Source organism: Conger conger, chromosome 7 (genome assembly GCF_963514075.1).
Source record: "Conger conger chromosome 7, fConCon1.1, whole genome shotgun sequence".
NCBI classification, from domain to species: Eukaryota; Metazoa; Chordata; class Actinopteri; order Anguilliformes; family Congridae; genus Conger; species Conger conger.
Window position 1 is genome coordinate 56,760,005 of NC_083766.1, and position 17,000 is coordinate 56,777,004.

The following is a 17,000-nucleotide window of genomic DNA, read 5'->3' on the forward strand; positions in this document are numbered from 1 at the left end:
CGCTATGCTGAAAACTGGATCGTTTTAGTATTCCACAGGCCATATTCTGTCCTACATATAACATTTTTGAAAGGGAAGGCAGAGAGGTTCTACAGTAGATGCTTAATTATCTTGAGAAATGATCTTGGCTTTTTTTTTTGTATCCGTGCATCCCCTGATACGTTCACCCTTGTTTTAACCATCACAGGATGCCGGGCTAACCCTGTAATTGCTTCGGGCTTCTGCAGTAATTGCTTCCATCATAAAGGTGAAGAAGAAGCTTTGAAAGCTCCATTTAAACGAACTCCAGGGAGCACGTTCACGGGAACTAAAGCAGCAGCTAATCCCAGATCCACACAAACCCCCGACACCTCTAAACATTCCTGTGTGAGAATGTCTTAATTACCCTATACACGTTGCTTTACCATACCTATTTATCATGAGCATGTTTAAGAACTGCTTGATACATTAGGTGCATCCTAAGATAATCGGCACCATCTTAGTTAAAGCTGGTGAACAAAAAAAAAAAAAACCACACACATACACCCACATGCACACACACACACACACACACACACACACACACACTGTACATAAACACATACACACACACACACACACACACACACACACACAAACACGCATACACACATACACACAAACACACGCTCACAAACAGTGTACACAGAGACACGCACACACACACACACACACACACACACACTGACTATGTGTATGTTCATATATTTCATTATTTTGACTTTATTATCGGCAGAGAATGCACACACGGACGCTGGAGTACGCAGTCAGGGCAGGGTAAAGGGCCGTATAGCGTCACGGACACGCGGTAAACGGGACAGGTAAAGGGTAAATCCGCGCGCGCCGGGCAGGGCCACCTGCTTGAGGATGTCGGCGGCCGTGGGGTAGGAGCAGTCGAAGATGACGAAGAACTCCCTGCCCTTCTTCATCTCCTTCAGCAGGGGCCGGGCGTCCGCGTTCCCAGGGGGCAGCTGCCGGATCTTCACTTTAATGTTGTACCTCGACGGCGCTTTGATCAGCTCCTGCAGACGCATCAGCCCTGGGGCCAGAGCAGGGCCAGAGGACCGGGGGAAAGACACAATTGATGCGGTGTTAGCGAGCACAGATGAAAAGAACGCAGGCAGGTCGATGTGGCTCAGCCAACAAGCAACAGCGATCTGAAGAAGAGGGGGCTTCGTATCTCAAAGACAGAGAAGTTACTGCACTCTACTACAAAACACCGGCTTACACGTGCATATACAATATCTATTAAACTATGTATAACATTACGTTTTATAATACTCGCCATTTAAAATCATTCCGTTTTATAAAATATCTACGTACTGTACATACACTACATATCGTATATGTTGCATATACAATATTCAGTATGTATGATATACAGTATAAATGAATGTCTTCTTGTTATTAACATTCCCATCATTGCTCATAAGAATCACTCAAATCCAGCTCCTTCAACACTGATCCAAACTGCTGCAGTGTCATGCAGTCCTCTGTACTGAAACGCCACCTTCTGTGATGTACTGAAGGCAGCTATAATTCCCATTTTACACACCTGGGCCACTGCAATGCAATATCGCTAGAAAGGGCCGGTGACAATTGTATTTGGCTCACCCAAAGAAGCACCAGACAGACTCTCAAAGCCTTTAAAACCGCACAATACTTCCTGCAGAATAAGCATCTGAAAGCTTTTAAAACACGACAATACTTCCTGCAGAATAAGCATCTTGCTCAAGGATACAGTGGTAGTGTCCTACCTGGGAAACAAACCCACAACCTTCATCACACGTGTCAGCAGGCAGATAAAGTTATTTTGCCCAAGCTGGAAGAAAGATGTTTAGCGTAAGATCTGATTCAGTGGAAACTAGAAGAATATGCACAAGGCTGAATCTATGTAGAATGTCTGTACAGTTTTGATGTGAAACGCAGAGGATATAGAGAGAGCTAGCTGCTTTGTTTTCGGAGAAAGCACCGTGCTGAAGTATTGTAAATTCTCTCCATGTTGTGTATAATAAAGAGTGCCTCGTCGCAGCAGGCCTTATAAATTCATGAGTGGATTATTTCCTTGACATTTCAGAATATATTTTGTCCGAAACCATTACACAATACCGCTTTTCACCAATGACAGCTCATTTTAGTGAGTGACATGTTTGATTCAAAATTCTCAGGGTTAAAATATTCAGGTTTTTTCCATTTTTCACTAACCCAGAACAGCAGTGTGCATTCATGTCCTCAGCTCACAACCTAAAACAAATGTCTATTCTGGAGCGTTCGTTTGAATCATCGCGGAACTTGCCAAACTGTCTGTGTAGACATTAATGAGCATATGCTCTTAATTGAGTGAGACAGAATTATAGACTTACGCTGATTGAATACCAGTCATTACGTTACATTCATTTAACACACTTTTAGCCAGACTTACAAAATTATGAACAAAAGCTATTTTGTCAAGGACACAAACACCACAAAATAATCTTAGTAATGGTGTTTAGTGGTTGGTTGTTAAGAAGGTCATGGTAACAAGACAGCTCCGGGTCAGAAACCGTGCCAATGACCATCCCTGACCTGTTTCTGATACGGAATCACCTTCAGCGTACTTGAAAACCGGTCGCCTGTTCCGTGTTAATTGCAGTGGGCAGGAAGTGGGGCTTGACTTTCAGCGTAACGCGAGTTTTAGCGGACAAGGAGAGAGTCCCGCAGGCAACTGTCTGGCTTCTAATCCGGGCGACGGCGGTTCTGCTCTCCACCATCATTAGCTTCTCCCTAATGCGAGGGTGTGTGTTCACTGGCCCCAGTCTGGATATTACACTCCCTGAACGCAATAAGCTCTGAGTTTCTGATTAAGGACTTAACCGCAATCAGCCATTTCAAGATTAATCCCATCGTCTGCCCTCTGTAACCTTAACCCTTAGAAAAGTAGGGTTTTTTTCCCTAAATTCCATGTTCTATAACTCCATTGCATTCAATTAGCAGTAGCGATTGTGACATCAGCATTAGAATGCTGAATTTAGAACATCGGAATCACATATTTGTGACACATTAAATTCAATCATGTGACTCCTGACAAGAGCACTCAGGGCCAGCAGTAAAGCAGACGCAATAGTGATTAAAAATTAATGCAAGTTTTAATCATAAAAAAAGAAAGAGACACTCTACGGCAGAAATCTTCAGTAAGGAGGGGGTGATTATGGGCACATGCATTTTCAGTTTCAGGCCAGCACTAAGACAACCTCAGCTAATGAAGTAATGGACTTCAATCAACACCTTTATTAGATGAATCACTCACACCAGCCATATTTGGATAAGGCTGGGAGACTGCAGTATTATGGGAAACAAGAAAAAGAGTCTCTCCATAGAGCTTCTTACTGAGACTGTTAACTTCCAGAACTGTTTGGACTGAGGGAACCTGTCAATCAAACAGGAGGCATACCTGCTAACAAGTTGCTCTAGAAAACCGTATCTCTCTAACACTTGGAGCATTGAGCTTTCTGAAATGTGGGCATGGACAGATAGTCAGGTTAATGAGGCACTATCAGGGCAGCCGACAAGCTGGAGAAGAACATGACGGGAGACTGAACGCTCTGACAGAACCACATTTCTTAAGGTGTGAGGTCACAAACAAGTGACTAGAACTGAGGAACATTAGATTAACATTACAACATTAGACGAGCCTGGCTCCAGCCAACATTCATAGAATGCTCTGAACATTCTAATGCTGATGTCTAGTAATTGAAGGCAATGGAGTTCTAGAACACGGATTTAGAATTTTGAGGAAGAGATAAAACATTCCAAAGGGTTAACTGAAGAAACGAGGGAGCCACTTGCCTCAGAAGACCCCGCTGGGATCGTTAGGCAGACCGTTGCAACTTTAGCCCACAGACTAGTATTGGAAGCATGAATTTCTTATGAGCGAGGATCCATGCGAGTGAATTACCCATCAGACAAACTGCCTGTGAAATATGAAACAAGGATAAATCTTACTGCAGGAGATGATGTCTTTGCTGGTACGGATATATTGGAGTGGCTGATAAACATGGTGATGAACCCCCACCACCCATTCATCTCTCTGTCTCTGTCTCTCTCTCTACCTCTCCCAATCTATTCCTGTCTGTCCATCTCTCAAACACACACTCACACTCTGCCTCCCTGTCTGTGCAAGTTCTTTGCACTTGTTTTTTGGTCATTGGTAGTGTTTTTTGTGATGCTCTATAATTTATCTCTTTGAATATTGTCCCAATAAAGGAGTTTTAATATCAAAAGCTCTCTCTCCCTCATCTTTCTCCCCTCCCCCCCCCCCCCAGTTATCAAGGCTGAAGAGCAAATAATGGCTACCTGTGACATATATTATGCATGTTATTAAGTGATTCATTTTCACTGGCTGTTTTCAGTCCCACGCTGCTGGTGAAAGGTCCTGCAGGAATGAACAGCACAATCTCCGAGCCGTTTTTCATTAGATATTGGCTGTCTCGCCAGGCTCCTTTTAAAACTGTTTGATACCCGAGAGACGCTTCTCCAGAGCAATAACTGGCCCTTCAGGAGGTCCATTATTAAACCAAAGTCTTATTTCATCATGAACATATCCTGCTCACACCAAGAGCCGCAGCAAAACTTCTCAAATTAAGAGCGCTAAATCAGGGACTAGTCAACAGACACAACGGAGAAGCCACAGAGCCCTCGAGTGAAGCAATAAAGATTCAGTTGTCATTGTTTAATTATTTATTTATTTATGTTTTACCCTAGCTCGTTAATCAGCACATTAATTAGCAGCACATTAATTTCACGGTCACGAAGCCGCTCGTCGCAGAACTCAAACTGCGGAGAGGTGAGGGCCTGAATCGGGCTAAACCAGATCCATCAATCTCATGACAGACACATATTCTAATGTAGCTGTAAACCATAATTAATCTAATAACTCCCAATTATTGTTATTTACTCAGATCGAGGAGAACGCTATAAATTCAAACTGTAATGTCAGTAAGTGTCACAAAGTCCGCCTGTACACATACAAATAACATCCTCTAAACGAGGTGAGCGCCGGACCTGAGCGCTAACGGTGTTAAAAGTGTTTAAAAAAACGGTCAGGTCCCTTCCCCCCCCCCTTCAGCACATACTGAAAATGTAAATCCCTTAAATGACCCCGTAATCATATAGTTTCCACTCGAGTGAGGATGAATCAGTTTTAATAACAAGCTTCAACTGCTGCCGGATTCGCTGCAAAGCTTTCCTAATGAACCAAATATTGCATATTAGAGAGTGATTCCCCTAAATGAATGCAAACTAAACCCGCATTAATAATTTCAGATTTGTGCTAAAATGAGAAAATCTCATTAGGGCCCGTGATTCCGTCCGACCTTTAAGGCAGCGACGGTGACCTTGTTCGGTTCTGAGAGAGGCGGGCTGAATAACAGAGAAAGATGATGAATGATGTATCCAGCATGTGTTCTTCAATCTAATTTTCGCGCTCCGCTCGACCGTGGATTACCCAGAGTTCCAAGGATTCCACAACAGAAGAACAAAGTCAGATGGCAGCCTGTAGCATCGTGGCTTAGGACCCCGAAAGGTTGTAGGTTCAAGCCCCGGTGGAACCACGATAAGATCTGCACGGCTGTTTGGCCCTTGAGCAAGGCCCTTAACCCTGCATTGCTCCAGGGGTGACTGTGCCCTGCTTAGTCTAATCAACTGTAAGTCGCTCTGGATAAAAGTGTAAGCCAAATAAAGTGCAGTGTAGACGAAAGAATGGGAAGTGGGTGGAGCTTCAAGTAACTGCCATCTTTCATTAGAACCAATCGCTGTGTTTTGTTGTGAAGAGCAAAGCCATTTGATTGGTTCGAACAAGCCCGTGATGGACAGCTAATTGCACAGTGGCTCCACTCATTTTAGGAGTCATAACACTTGAATTCTCCCATGACTAGCAAACAGTGCAGGCAGGTACACCCGCACTGACATTGTTTTCGTGACAGAGATGCTCTTGAAAAGCAGACTTGCAGAGAAGCCTGATTCCCCTCTGCAGCCAAGCCGCTCTGGGACCGGGGGCTACGCGTAGCGAGGGCCGGATTTAATGAGACGTCTCATGGAGACTTCGGCTGGATGGCAGGAATAATGCATTGTGATGTGAATGCAGGTTTGATTGATCCCTACTTTTCCCCGATACACACCCCCCCCCCCCTCATTTTGGGGCTGGAGATGAGCAAAGAAGCGTTCGCGTTCGGCCGTCATGACCTTTAAGGAAAATGCGATCAAATCTGCCCATGAAAAACCCATCTCGCGCGCTGCTAATCAGCAAAGGATTATGGGATACATCAACCTGCCGCCACACAGTCCGAGTCAGTGAAGCGCTGCCCGTGTAAATTGAAGCCAGCTTCTTGTCTTCAGCCCAAACGACGTGTCAATGCATATGGAGTGGCAGTGCAGTATAGCGCTCAGGGAACTGGACTTGTAACTCAAAGGACGCAGGTTCGATTTCCCAGTTGGCCAACTGCCACTGTACCCTTCAGCAAGGTACACAATCTCTTCAGTAAACGGCCGGCGGTACAAACAGACTATGGAAAATGTAATCTGTCACTCTGGATGAGAAAGCCAGCTAGACTGAAATGCTGTTGTGGTTATTGCTGATATTGTTGGGGTCTCAATGGCAGGTCATCATTGCGAATGATGTTATATAATGTAATGTTAGGCATTACAGTTATTTAGCTGAGGCTTTTATCCAAAGCAATTTACATCTGATTGCATTAGGCAGGGGCCAGTCCCCCCTGGAGCAATGTGGTATTAAGGGCCCTCCTCAGAGGCCCAACAGCTGCACAGATCTTACTGTGGCCACACTGGGGCATGAACTGCTAGACTTCCCGGTCTAGCCAAGCACCTTAGCCATTAGGCTAGGCTAACGTAATATTGCGTAACGTAATATAGCGTAACGTAACAGAGTAATGTAACATAGCGTAATGTAACATAGCATAACGTAACATAGCATAACGTAACATAGCATAACATAACATAGCGTAACGTAATATAGCGTAACGTAATGCAGCGTAACGTAACATAGCGTGACGTAATATAGCGTAACGTAACATAGCATAACGTAACATAGCATAACGTAACATAGCATAACATAACATAGCGTAACGTAATATAGCGTAACGTAATGCAGCGTAACGTAACATAGCGTGACGTAATATAGCGTGACGTAATATAGCGTAACGTAACATAGCATACAGTCATATAGCGTAACGTAACATAGCGTAAAGTAATAAAGCGTAACATAATCGGAAGTCCTCCCCTTCCGAGCGCGAGGGGCCCTCACCCGTGCTGTCCTCGTAGACCACGGTCACCGCCCTCCACTTGTAGAACTGCACCACGTCCAGGATGGCGCGGCTGACGGAGGAGTGCTCGGGGTACAGGTTGATGTAGAAGCTGTCCTTGTTGTCCACGGACGGGTGCTTCCAGCGGGTCTGGATGTGCGGCACCTCCAGGGCGTTACAGATGGACTGCACCGCGCTCACCGACGAGCTGTGTGAGGGGCCAAACACCGCCGCCACGCCCAGGGCCAGCTGGTCACACGCTGGGGGAGAGGGGAGAGCGTTTGAGATAGGCAGGTGAAAATGGTTCAATGGTACATGGTTGGCATTTATATAGCGCCTTTACCCAAAGCGCTGTACAAATGATGCTTCTCATTCACCCATTCATACACACTCACACACCAATGGCGATTGGCTGCCATGTAAGTTACCAACCAGCTCGTCAAGAGCCATTGGGGGGGTTAGGTGTCTTGCTCAGGGACTCTTCAACACTACCAGGGCAGAAACGAATCGGCAACCCTCCGACAGCCAGATGACTGCTCTTGCCACCTGAGCCAATGTCACCCCATTATTAACTCTTTGAGTCCCAGGACTTACTGAAGCGTAACTCCCATAAAATCCCACAGTGTGGCATATGACACTCTCAACCAATGAAAATGACTGCTACACTATTATTTTGAGCCCTACTAAATCTTCCCAACTTTTGGTTTTGGGTGAAGCCACTTCATATTGGGCTTGGCACTGAAAGGGTTTAGGCCACTTTATAGTCCAGAGACAGAGTGTTGCTCGACTGAAATCACAGAACATTCGTGAACTTGTCATCCGATGTAGACTGTGGTTGTTGTCCTGAGCAAAACGTATTATTGCACTCTAGTCACCCGGGGGTAGAGATTGCATACTGTACATACATCGAAAAATCCTTACTTCTCAAGAACACCAACAAAAACCCCAGCTTATTTCTATTTACCAATATGGCATTACAATTTAGTCTTGTGGGGATTTAAAGCAATTTTATTATGCTGCAGAGTTATCTCTCAGACCGTAACTGTTCACACACAAAGCTGGATGAGAACTATTCAATGGCCATTCAAGGTTATACACACTACAAGTGTAGTTTGTGGGTAAATTATTCATTTCCATAGCCTTTTTCAAGCTGTGGCAATACTTTTTGTCATTTGAAAAAAGCAAACTTGAAATGAGTGCAGGATATGAGTGTCACATAAGTGATATTTTTTCTTTAAGGTCAACTTTAAACTTTTATTCATAGGACAGCCACTCTCAGATTAAAACATATTTTACAGGTGAGAGCGAGCCCAGATATATACTAGTCAAATGATGACCGTAGGTCACCTGGGGACACTGGATCAAAGCCGGTCTCCCTGCCTATTTATTCAGTCAAATCTCACTCACAAACACATTTCACAACAGTACCTGCACAATAACTGTATTTTTCTGCATGGATCTGGTAAAATATGGCACTATGCGATAAATTTAAACACAAAAAGGCCTCCTGAATTTGGTGCCGTTCTGTTGTTGTGGGTTTACCGTGGAATATGAACGAATGAGAAGGAGAATAGGCCTGAGTGAAACAAGCCTATTGAGACCCCTCAGGCTCCATTGTGGGCTGATTTTGCATGTTGATGTGTAACAGTCAGACCGTATAATACTCCACACAAAACTGAAAGCCATCACAAAGGCATTTTACAGCGCTAGCTGGGGCATTGTGTGAGGATAATAATATGGTGAAAAGTGCTATAATGCCAGCTACATTACGCTTATTTAGCGGACACTTTTATCCAAAGCAACTTACGTTCAATGGACTATAGGCAGGGGGTTGATGCTTTTATCCAAAGAGACTTGCAGTTGATTAGACTAAGCAGGAGCAATGTGGGGTAATGTGGGGGTTAAGGGCCTTGCTCAAAGGCCCAACAGCGGGCGTGACCACACTGGGGCTTGAACCACAAACCTTCCAGGTCCCAGTCCAGCACCTGAGCCACTAAAGCCTATATACATACAGTACACAGACCTATAGTTGATGGATAAGTTAATGGCCTATATACAGTAGCCACTATAGCCACACCTTAGCCACTATGACCTATAGCTGATGGATTAGTCGACGGATAGATAAAGAACCTGAGACTCACCTCTTCTCGAGGCTTCAAAGCTGTCGAAGAGGTTTATTCTCTGAATGTCGTACGTCAGGGTGGTGTTGGGCATCAGGGTTTTGTTCCGGTTGATGTTGGTGACGGCGAATTTGAAAGCCAGCTCCTCCACGCTCACGGGCTCGTTCTCCATGGTCTCAAAAATCCCACCTGCAGAGAGGAAATGAAAGAGACTGAATGAGATGACAGAGTGAAAGAGTGCGGTTGGCAATATCGCCAACCTTTCAGCAGACATGGCCGGAATGATGACAAGCATTCAAACAGGAGCGATTTCCATTTTCTAACATCTGTGAGAATGGTGATTATATACATATATATATATATATATATATATATATATATATATATATATATATATACATATATATATATATATATTATAAAAACCCACAGTCACACTCCTAATTCATAATCTGCATGCATGCCTAACAGAAAACACTTTGAACAATATTTTCATGACAGATTCTAAATGAAGCATAAATTACTGACAGAGAGGCCTAAATGTGCCATACATGTATCCCTTATTACATTACATAACATTACATGGCATTTAGCAGACGCTCTTATCCAGAGCGGCGTATAACAAAGTGCAAATCAAACACAAGAACAAGTGCAAAGAGGACCTGAGAGGACAGTACAGTTCTGAGTCCTAGTGTAAACATACAGAAAATCAGAACCCTTGAAGAGTACAATCAACTTTCAAACTAGCATACCACAGTTGGCAGCAAGAATACAACAATACAACAGCCAATAAAAAACAACAATGCCTATACAAGTAACAATATCTATACAATCTATACATAAATGCCATTACAGTCTAAGGCTAATCATGGTGGTGAGTTGGGGAGGGAAAGGTGTAGCCTGAAGAGATGGGTCTTCAGTCTGCGCTTGAAGGAGGTCAGAGACTGCCGTTCTGACATCCCATGGAGGTCATTCCACCACCGTGGGACCAGGACAGACAGCAGTCGTGAGCGTGAAGTGCAAGTGTGGCGAGTAGGAGGCGTCAGACGGCACGAAGTGGCAGAACGGAGGGGTCTTGTTGGTGCATGAATGTGAAAACCAGAAGATTCATATTTTTGTGAACATCCATGTACTGTACACACACGTGGACATAGTGGTGCTTATTTCCATGGCTATGAAAGGGAAAACGATCACTTATGTTCAGGTCTGGCTCAAGGAAATTCTAATCAGCTTCACACATTGTACAGAACTACCTGATTCTTTATAACGAGAGGCTATTAATGTGACAAAACACAGAAGCTGACATGTTAGGCGGGGAAGTGAACCACTTAAATTTCTCCAACCTTGTCTTTATTTAAAGCCACATCTCTGAATTGTATGGAACTTACATACTGCCAGATTTTTACCGTTTATGTTCATTGTTTTCAATGTTTTTCAGTGTACTAAGCCGTGATTTGTCATATGAAGAATGTACATACTGCTACGACAAATACTAGCCTACTTCACATGATTGGCACTTGGCCGACGTCCCTATCCATACCCACACCCACTCACATATTGATTAACATCTTTATTACCCTCGGGGATAAGAGGGGTTCAGTTGTAGCCGAGAGACCGTAAGCTTGCGAAAGACCCAGCGGTCTTCCTTCGGGGCCGTGGTGTCTGTGAGGGGCTTTGAGCGTAATGGGAGGGCAAAAATGGAAGATTATTACAGCACAATGCGCTCGAATGTTTCAATTGCCTCTGCGTAATGGGCTGATAAGAGATGCATTTTTCTTCCCCGCAGATGCCGGGGCGGTTTAAGAGCTGAAGAAATGCGCCGTTCCCCCGGGAACCGCAAGTGCTGTCTTCAGAACAAAGAGCCTCTCCCCGCTTATCGTCGCTCATTCACCAACCAGTTAGCAGGATGAAAATTAACCGCACGCGCCGGCATACATCCACTCTGGCGCGCAATCAAGCGCAATCCTGTTTTAAGACGTTGATTTTTGATTATTTTAATGCCGTTCTTCCATTTGCCAACGCTATAATCAAGCCAAAATGAACCAACTCATCATTGTCTTTTGTTAACGGAGTATGTATGTTATTCGCTAATCTTAAATTACTTCTCCTTTTTAATGGTCGTTAGCACACGCATAATGGCGAAGACTTAATTTAATCTGACAGGGTTTGTTTTATAGCTCATCTACCAATAATCCATTTTGCTGTCAAATGCCTATTCTTATGTAATGCAAAAGTAAATATAGAACGTCAGGAACACACATCCCTAACATATTTCTAAACACATAGTACTGTTGATACCATCGTTAGGGGGATTAAGTGCTGACGAAGCGAGTTGCTACACTAAGAAAACGCATTCAATGGATTAGCAAGAACTAAAACAAATCCGCCGTAGGAGATGAGCATGAAAACCAAATTAACATATGGATACGGAGACGCAGGGATATTCAGTCTCAGGTCTGTTTGGCCTACCGGTATATGCAAAAAAGAGAGTACGGTGGTGTTAAGATTAATAGGTTCGCGGACAGCCCAGGTTTCCGCGACGTTCCGGGGGACTGTAGTAATGGGATTTAAACAGCGGTTTGCAGGGATAGCGGTTCTGTGATATAGCATTTCACACGGGCGGGAGGGGACGAAAGTTAAGCCGTTGGCGGAGTGCCCTGCTGAGAGTATCACAGTGGACACTTTCACTGCCGTGAAGCAGTAGGGGGGATAAAACTTCAACAAACGGCGATAGAAAAAGAGCTGCCATGCAGCTGGCCAGAAATTAATCCGGTAAAATATGTATTTTTTTTAGAGATTGCTTTTCGGTTGCTGACTCTTTTGGGCCCGGGTTTTTGTGAGGGGGTGGGACAGGAGGTGAACATGATGATGATCCTTTCCGCAAGCACCTGGCTGGACAACTGAGGAGATTTTTTGCACAGTTAAGAAAATGTCCGATTGTTTGCCAACTCAGCTGAAGAAGTTATATGACAATTTATGAGTCACGAAAGCTCAATAAAAATGGGTCATTATGCTGAGTAACAATTTATGGTTCAGTTATGATTGCTTTCACTGCAAGTTTGTTGAAAGGGTTTGATGAAATTCAGCATGTACAGACTATATGGTGGAATCATACCACATCATAACCTTACATGATGTTGTATAACAGGTCCAAGTGACAAAATAATGAATCTTAACCACCTTATAAGCAATGAAATCAAGCAGTTTATAAATTCCCGGATACATGTTCAGGGCAGGGTTTCGACAACATGGAGGGAACACCAACAGACTATAAAATATCTCCCTCAAAACGCAACGTGGCAGAGAATAACCAATTACTGTGGAAAACATCGCCCCCAGCAGTGCTAAACTTGGCTAAAAATGCACTTTAATTTTCCCCTCCCTTAAACATAATACAAAACGAAGGCATTAAATAGAAACAACTGCTTAGAAGCTGACAGAATTTAACCGTATCATTTGAACTCAGCACACAACTGCAGACAGCTCGAGGCCCAGCACAGCTCAGTTTCATAAGCCTGTTGTAGAAATAACTAAGACTCCCCTCGGTAGTACAAGTCGGAACATTTTGCCCTGAGCCGTTTTTCGCTCCAGTTGAGCAACAGTTTATCATAATGTTTGGGAAACGCGGCTTTGCGAGTCCCGGATTCCAGGTTCGATTCCCGGTCGGCTGCAGTACCCTTGGGCAAGGCGCTAACCTGACATACTTCCACAATCCTGTTGTGTAAACGGACCTTGTGCAAAAAAACACTATAAACTGCTCTGAATAAGGGGCATCTGCCAAATGCCGCAAATGTTGCTATCCCAAGACAACTTCAGGAGCTATGCGAGGGAATTCACAACGAGCAAGGCACCAATTAGACAAGCACTGGTACCAGTTGTCAGGCCGCTGGTGTTCTACACCACTAGAGAACTCAACTAGAGTCCACTACAGAGCCTTTGGGCTCTGTACTCCAGCACACTGGATTTGAAACGAAACAATGAATATGAGCTTAAAGTGCAGACTGTCAGCTGTACATAGCCTTCCCATTTTAGGAGGCAGGCTGAATGCTGTGCTTAATTGATTGAGTATCGTTTGCAGAGCTGTTTGTAGGCAGAGGCAGCATCGACGATCACCAAGGGCAGGGGTCTGAATCGGTCGCTTAATTTAAGGTCAAAACCAAAACCAGCACACCTTGTGGCTCTCCAGGACCAGGGTTTGTCAATCGCAGACCGAGGGCGACCCCTTCCACCCCCCCAGTCCAAAATTGCACCTAGACCTCTACCACCCCAGGGGCCGGAATAAGAACAACTCAAAAGCGGGCCAAGGGCCTCCAACAGCCGGCCCTCATCATATGACATCATTGACCTTTTTAAAGCAGAGGTCAATTTTGGCCATCGACAAAATCAGCATTATACTGGATGAGCTCAATTAGACCCAAGGACTGCACAGGCTGTTAATTCCGTCCCGTTCCCTGCTCGTAAATGTGGAGCCCTGCAAAGCCGTGACCCAGGATAGCACTACCACTCTCCCAGACAAGCGCATGAGCCTTTGTGGAATCACTTGTGAGATTGCGAGAAAAAGATTTCTTTAAAAGCAAAGAGAGTGGGGGAAAAAATTGGGTCAGAGGGTTCCTCTCGGGACACTCTCAGTAAACAACACCCCCCCCCAACACACACACACACACACACACCCCCCATCCCAAAGTACCTCGACAGTAATGGAGGCCTCTTCTGCCAACTTCTGTCACTCAAAGACAGGCAGACTTTTACCCATAATCCTCCAGTCACACAGTCTCCAGTTTCAGCTCCAGTGAACATGCAGTACTTCCTGTCTATTCGATGGCATATAAAACACAGGTGGGCAGAAGTCGATCGCCTTGGAAACATCCCCAGCAGTGAATTATACACAACCCATCTCCCCCCCCCCCCCCCGCCCCCAAACCCCACACACACACACTGTTCCATACGTAGTCTAGAGTAGGTCTCTCAGCTGTAGTGAACAGCAAATGTCAGGTGCTACGTATGTATTCATTGGGAAACTGACAAAATTCTCAGGGGAGATGTGGGGGGGGGGTGTGAGAGAATGAAATCACAGATCACCTAGGAAACATCCAGAGTAATAATTTACCCAGCCCGACCACCGTCCTGTACACAACCAGACGTGAGTTAGCAGACGCTCTTACCCAAAGCGATGTGCACAACTTACATTCTTTCGACACGCAATCCGTTTACCCAGCCGCATATTTTACTGCAGTAGTTCAGGTTAAGTGCTGTGCTCTGGGGCACCGCTGCACTGCTTCACTTCAGAACCAAGCAGACAGAGGTGGGGTTGCGAGCTTGATTCCCGAACCGTTGCGCCAGAGCAGCTACGCTGCTGAGAGGAGAAAGATGCATTTATTTTAGACCCTGAGGGGTCTTAAACTGTGGATCAGGACCCAAAATGGTTGCCGGGAGTGTTTGCAGTGGGTCCCAGAAGGAGTTTGTAGTGGAGTAGAACACGCAAGGACGTGCGTTTCATGGGTCCCTGGAAGGTATAGGCTAGTCTTTTAAGTTCAATTTTGGGTCCTAATATTACAAAGTATTTCAAATTTAGGTCCCGATATTAAAAAGCTTAAGAACCAGTGGTCTAGTGCAAAAGAAAGAAAATGAGGGAAAGAAAAGGTTTTCAGTGAAACGGACTATCCTCACTTCTGTAAGTACAAAGGTCCGTCCAATTTCAATCGACTAAGAATCATGTACACAAAGCTACAGATTAAACGGTAAATGCTTTGAAATAGTTATTTTATCCAAGGCGCAATACTATTCATGCCGCCTCTCATTCACACACACCCACACGCCAACGGCGATAGGCTGCCATGCTTGGCACCGACCAGCTTGTTGTGAGCAGTTGGGAGATAGGCGTCTTGCTCAGGGACACATCGACGCACTCAGGGATTGAAACAGCAACACTCCCGACTGCCAGACGACCGCCATTACCTCCTGAGCTAATGCTCCGTTAATTACAGCTGAGCGTTGACGTGCAGAGATACCACAAATTTATAATATTTCATAAATGTTTAATTATCTCAGCATCCCCCGTCCTCCTCCTTATCGTATGCCTTAATGAAACCATCACTGCCATTGAACCTTTTGTTAGTTTAAAAAGCGAACGCACCACGAAGCCGTCGTGGGGCCTTTGGAGAGAACGATTGCACGGCTCCGAGCTGCCAGTTAAAATAGAACCTTCCGGAGCCTGCCGTGGTTTTCCCTTTGATAAATACGATTGTTCTTCCAGAGACGCCCATGAGCGAAACGCAGACACCGGTGCGATGAAATGACAGCTTCCCTGAACAGAAGCGCTTCAAAGAGCGGGGGGACGGCGTCTCGTGCGCCGATCCAGACTGCCACAAAACAGCGCCGCGAGATTGAGAGGTACGCGCCTCCTAACCGTGACGGAGAGAAAGAAATCGAACGCTGTCTTGTATGATGTGTTCGGTCCTCCATCTCACTCTCTCTCAAATTCAAATTCAAACAGCAGGAAAAAATAGTACTGTTGACAATGCATTTGCGCATGCAATGTAAGTGTAACTAAGTGTGAATAACGCTTTCGCAAACCGAAGTACGCATACAGACACTTACATTTAGAGATTTAGTAAATGCTCTTATCTTGTACTACAGGCCTAGAAGACCAAGGCGATAAAATAGCCAAGTAAATAAAATAAATAAATGGGCATACTTAAAGAAAATCAATAATGCCAATTGAAATAATAGTATTTCTTCATCTATACCATTTAAAAGGGACAGTGCTCTGTAATCAACATGTCAGCCCATGCATCAATACTTATAACGCCAGAGTCAGTTAAGCAGCAAATTTCCATCTGTGGTCCCATTCACTGGCACGTGAAAAGACACCACAACACAGACAATATTTAAACTGTCAGCATTAAGAGTCCAGATAAAACATCCTTTGGCTTGCTGTGGGTGGTGCATCTAGAGAACGACGCATTAGACACGACGGCAGCAACACTGATTTGACTTTAACCAAGTTTTCAGCTCATCTGTGAACGAGCGGCTGCTACGACCCCTTACATCCCCATTAGTGTCGACAAGAGGAACTGCAGTCCTCCCTCAAGCGCACATAAACAGAAAAAAAAAAATGAAAGGAGTTTGCCAGTTTCAGTTCAAAGGCTCCTAAATAAGACTCTGCATCTCCGTCTCGGTAAAGGACAACAAAAGCACTCTCTCCGACTGTCATAACACGCAGCCAGCTGCAGACGCTGCCCGCACATTTCGGCATTAGCCTAACAGTTTACCAATTAGGAGATTTACGGGCGTGTTTAAACGGCTCGTTTCAGGCCTTTATTCCCCCGCTCCTGGTCCGGGGAAGCTGATCTCAGCAGCTCCGTAGAGCACTTACAGTGTTTTATTACCAATACAGACGGCCAGGAAATAAACACGGCTTATGCACCATCGACACCATTTTGTGTGCGTTTCTTGCCTCCTTCAGCCTTTCTTCTTCTCTAACTCCGATAGCCGCACACACTTTGAATGCCGTCCTCTCAAAGCGTCCATTTCCACACCTCGGTAGACGGCAGTGACCGATATTAAG

The 17,000-nt window shown here is 44.8% G+C and overlaps 1 protein-coding gene across 3 annotated transcripts in view; it reads right to left on the bottom strand.

The window, feature by feature from the left end:
- The window catches only part of grik1a (glutamate receptor, ionotropic, kainate 1a), a 59,086-nt gene that overhangs the window by 27,982 nt on the left and 14,104 nt on the right, over positions 1-17,000 (bottom strand). For all 3 annotated transcript variants that reach the window (XM_061248037.1, XM_061248038.1, XM_061248039.1), the window contains exons 2-4: positions 9,455-9,622; positions 7,316-7,573; positions 876-1,057 (exon numbers count right to left, since the gene is read on the bottom strand). In XM_061248037.1, the coding sequence (XP_061104021.1) occupies positions 876-1,057; positions 7,316-7,573; positions 9,455-9,622 (608 nt within the window). The remainder of the gene's footprint in view (positions 1-875; positions 1,058-7,315; positions 7,574-9,454; positions 9,623-17,000) is intronic.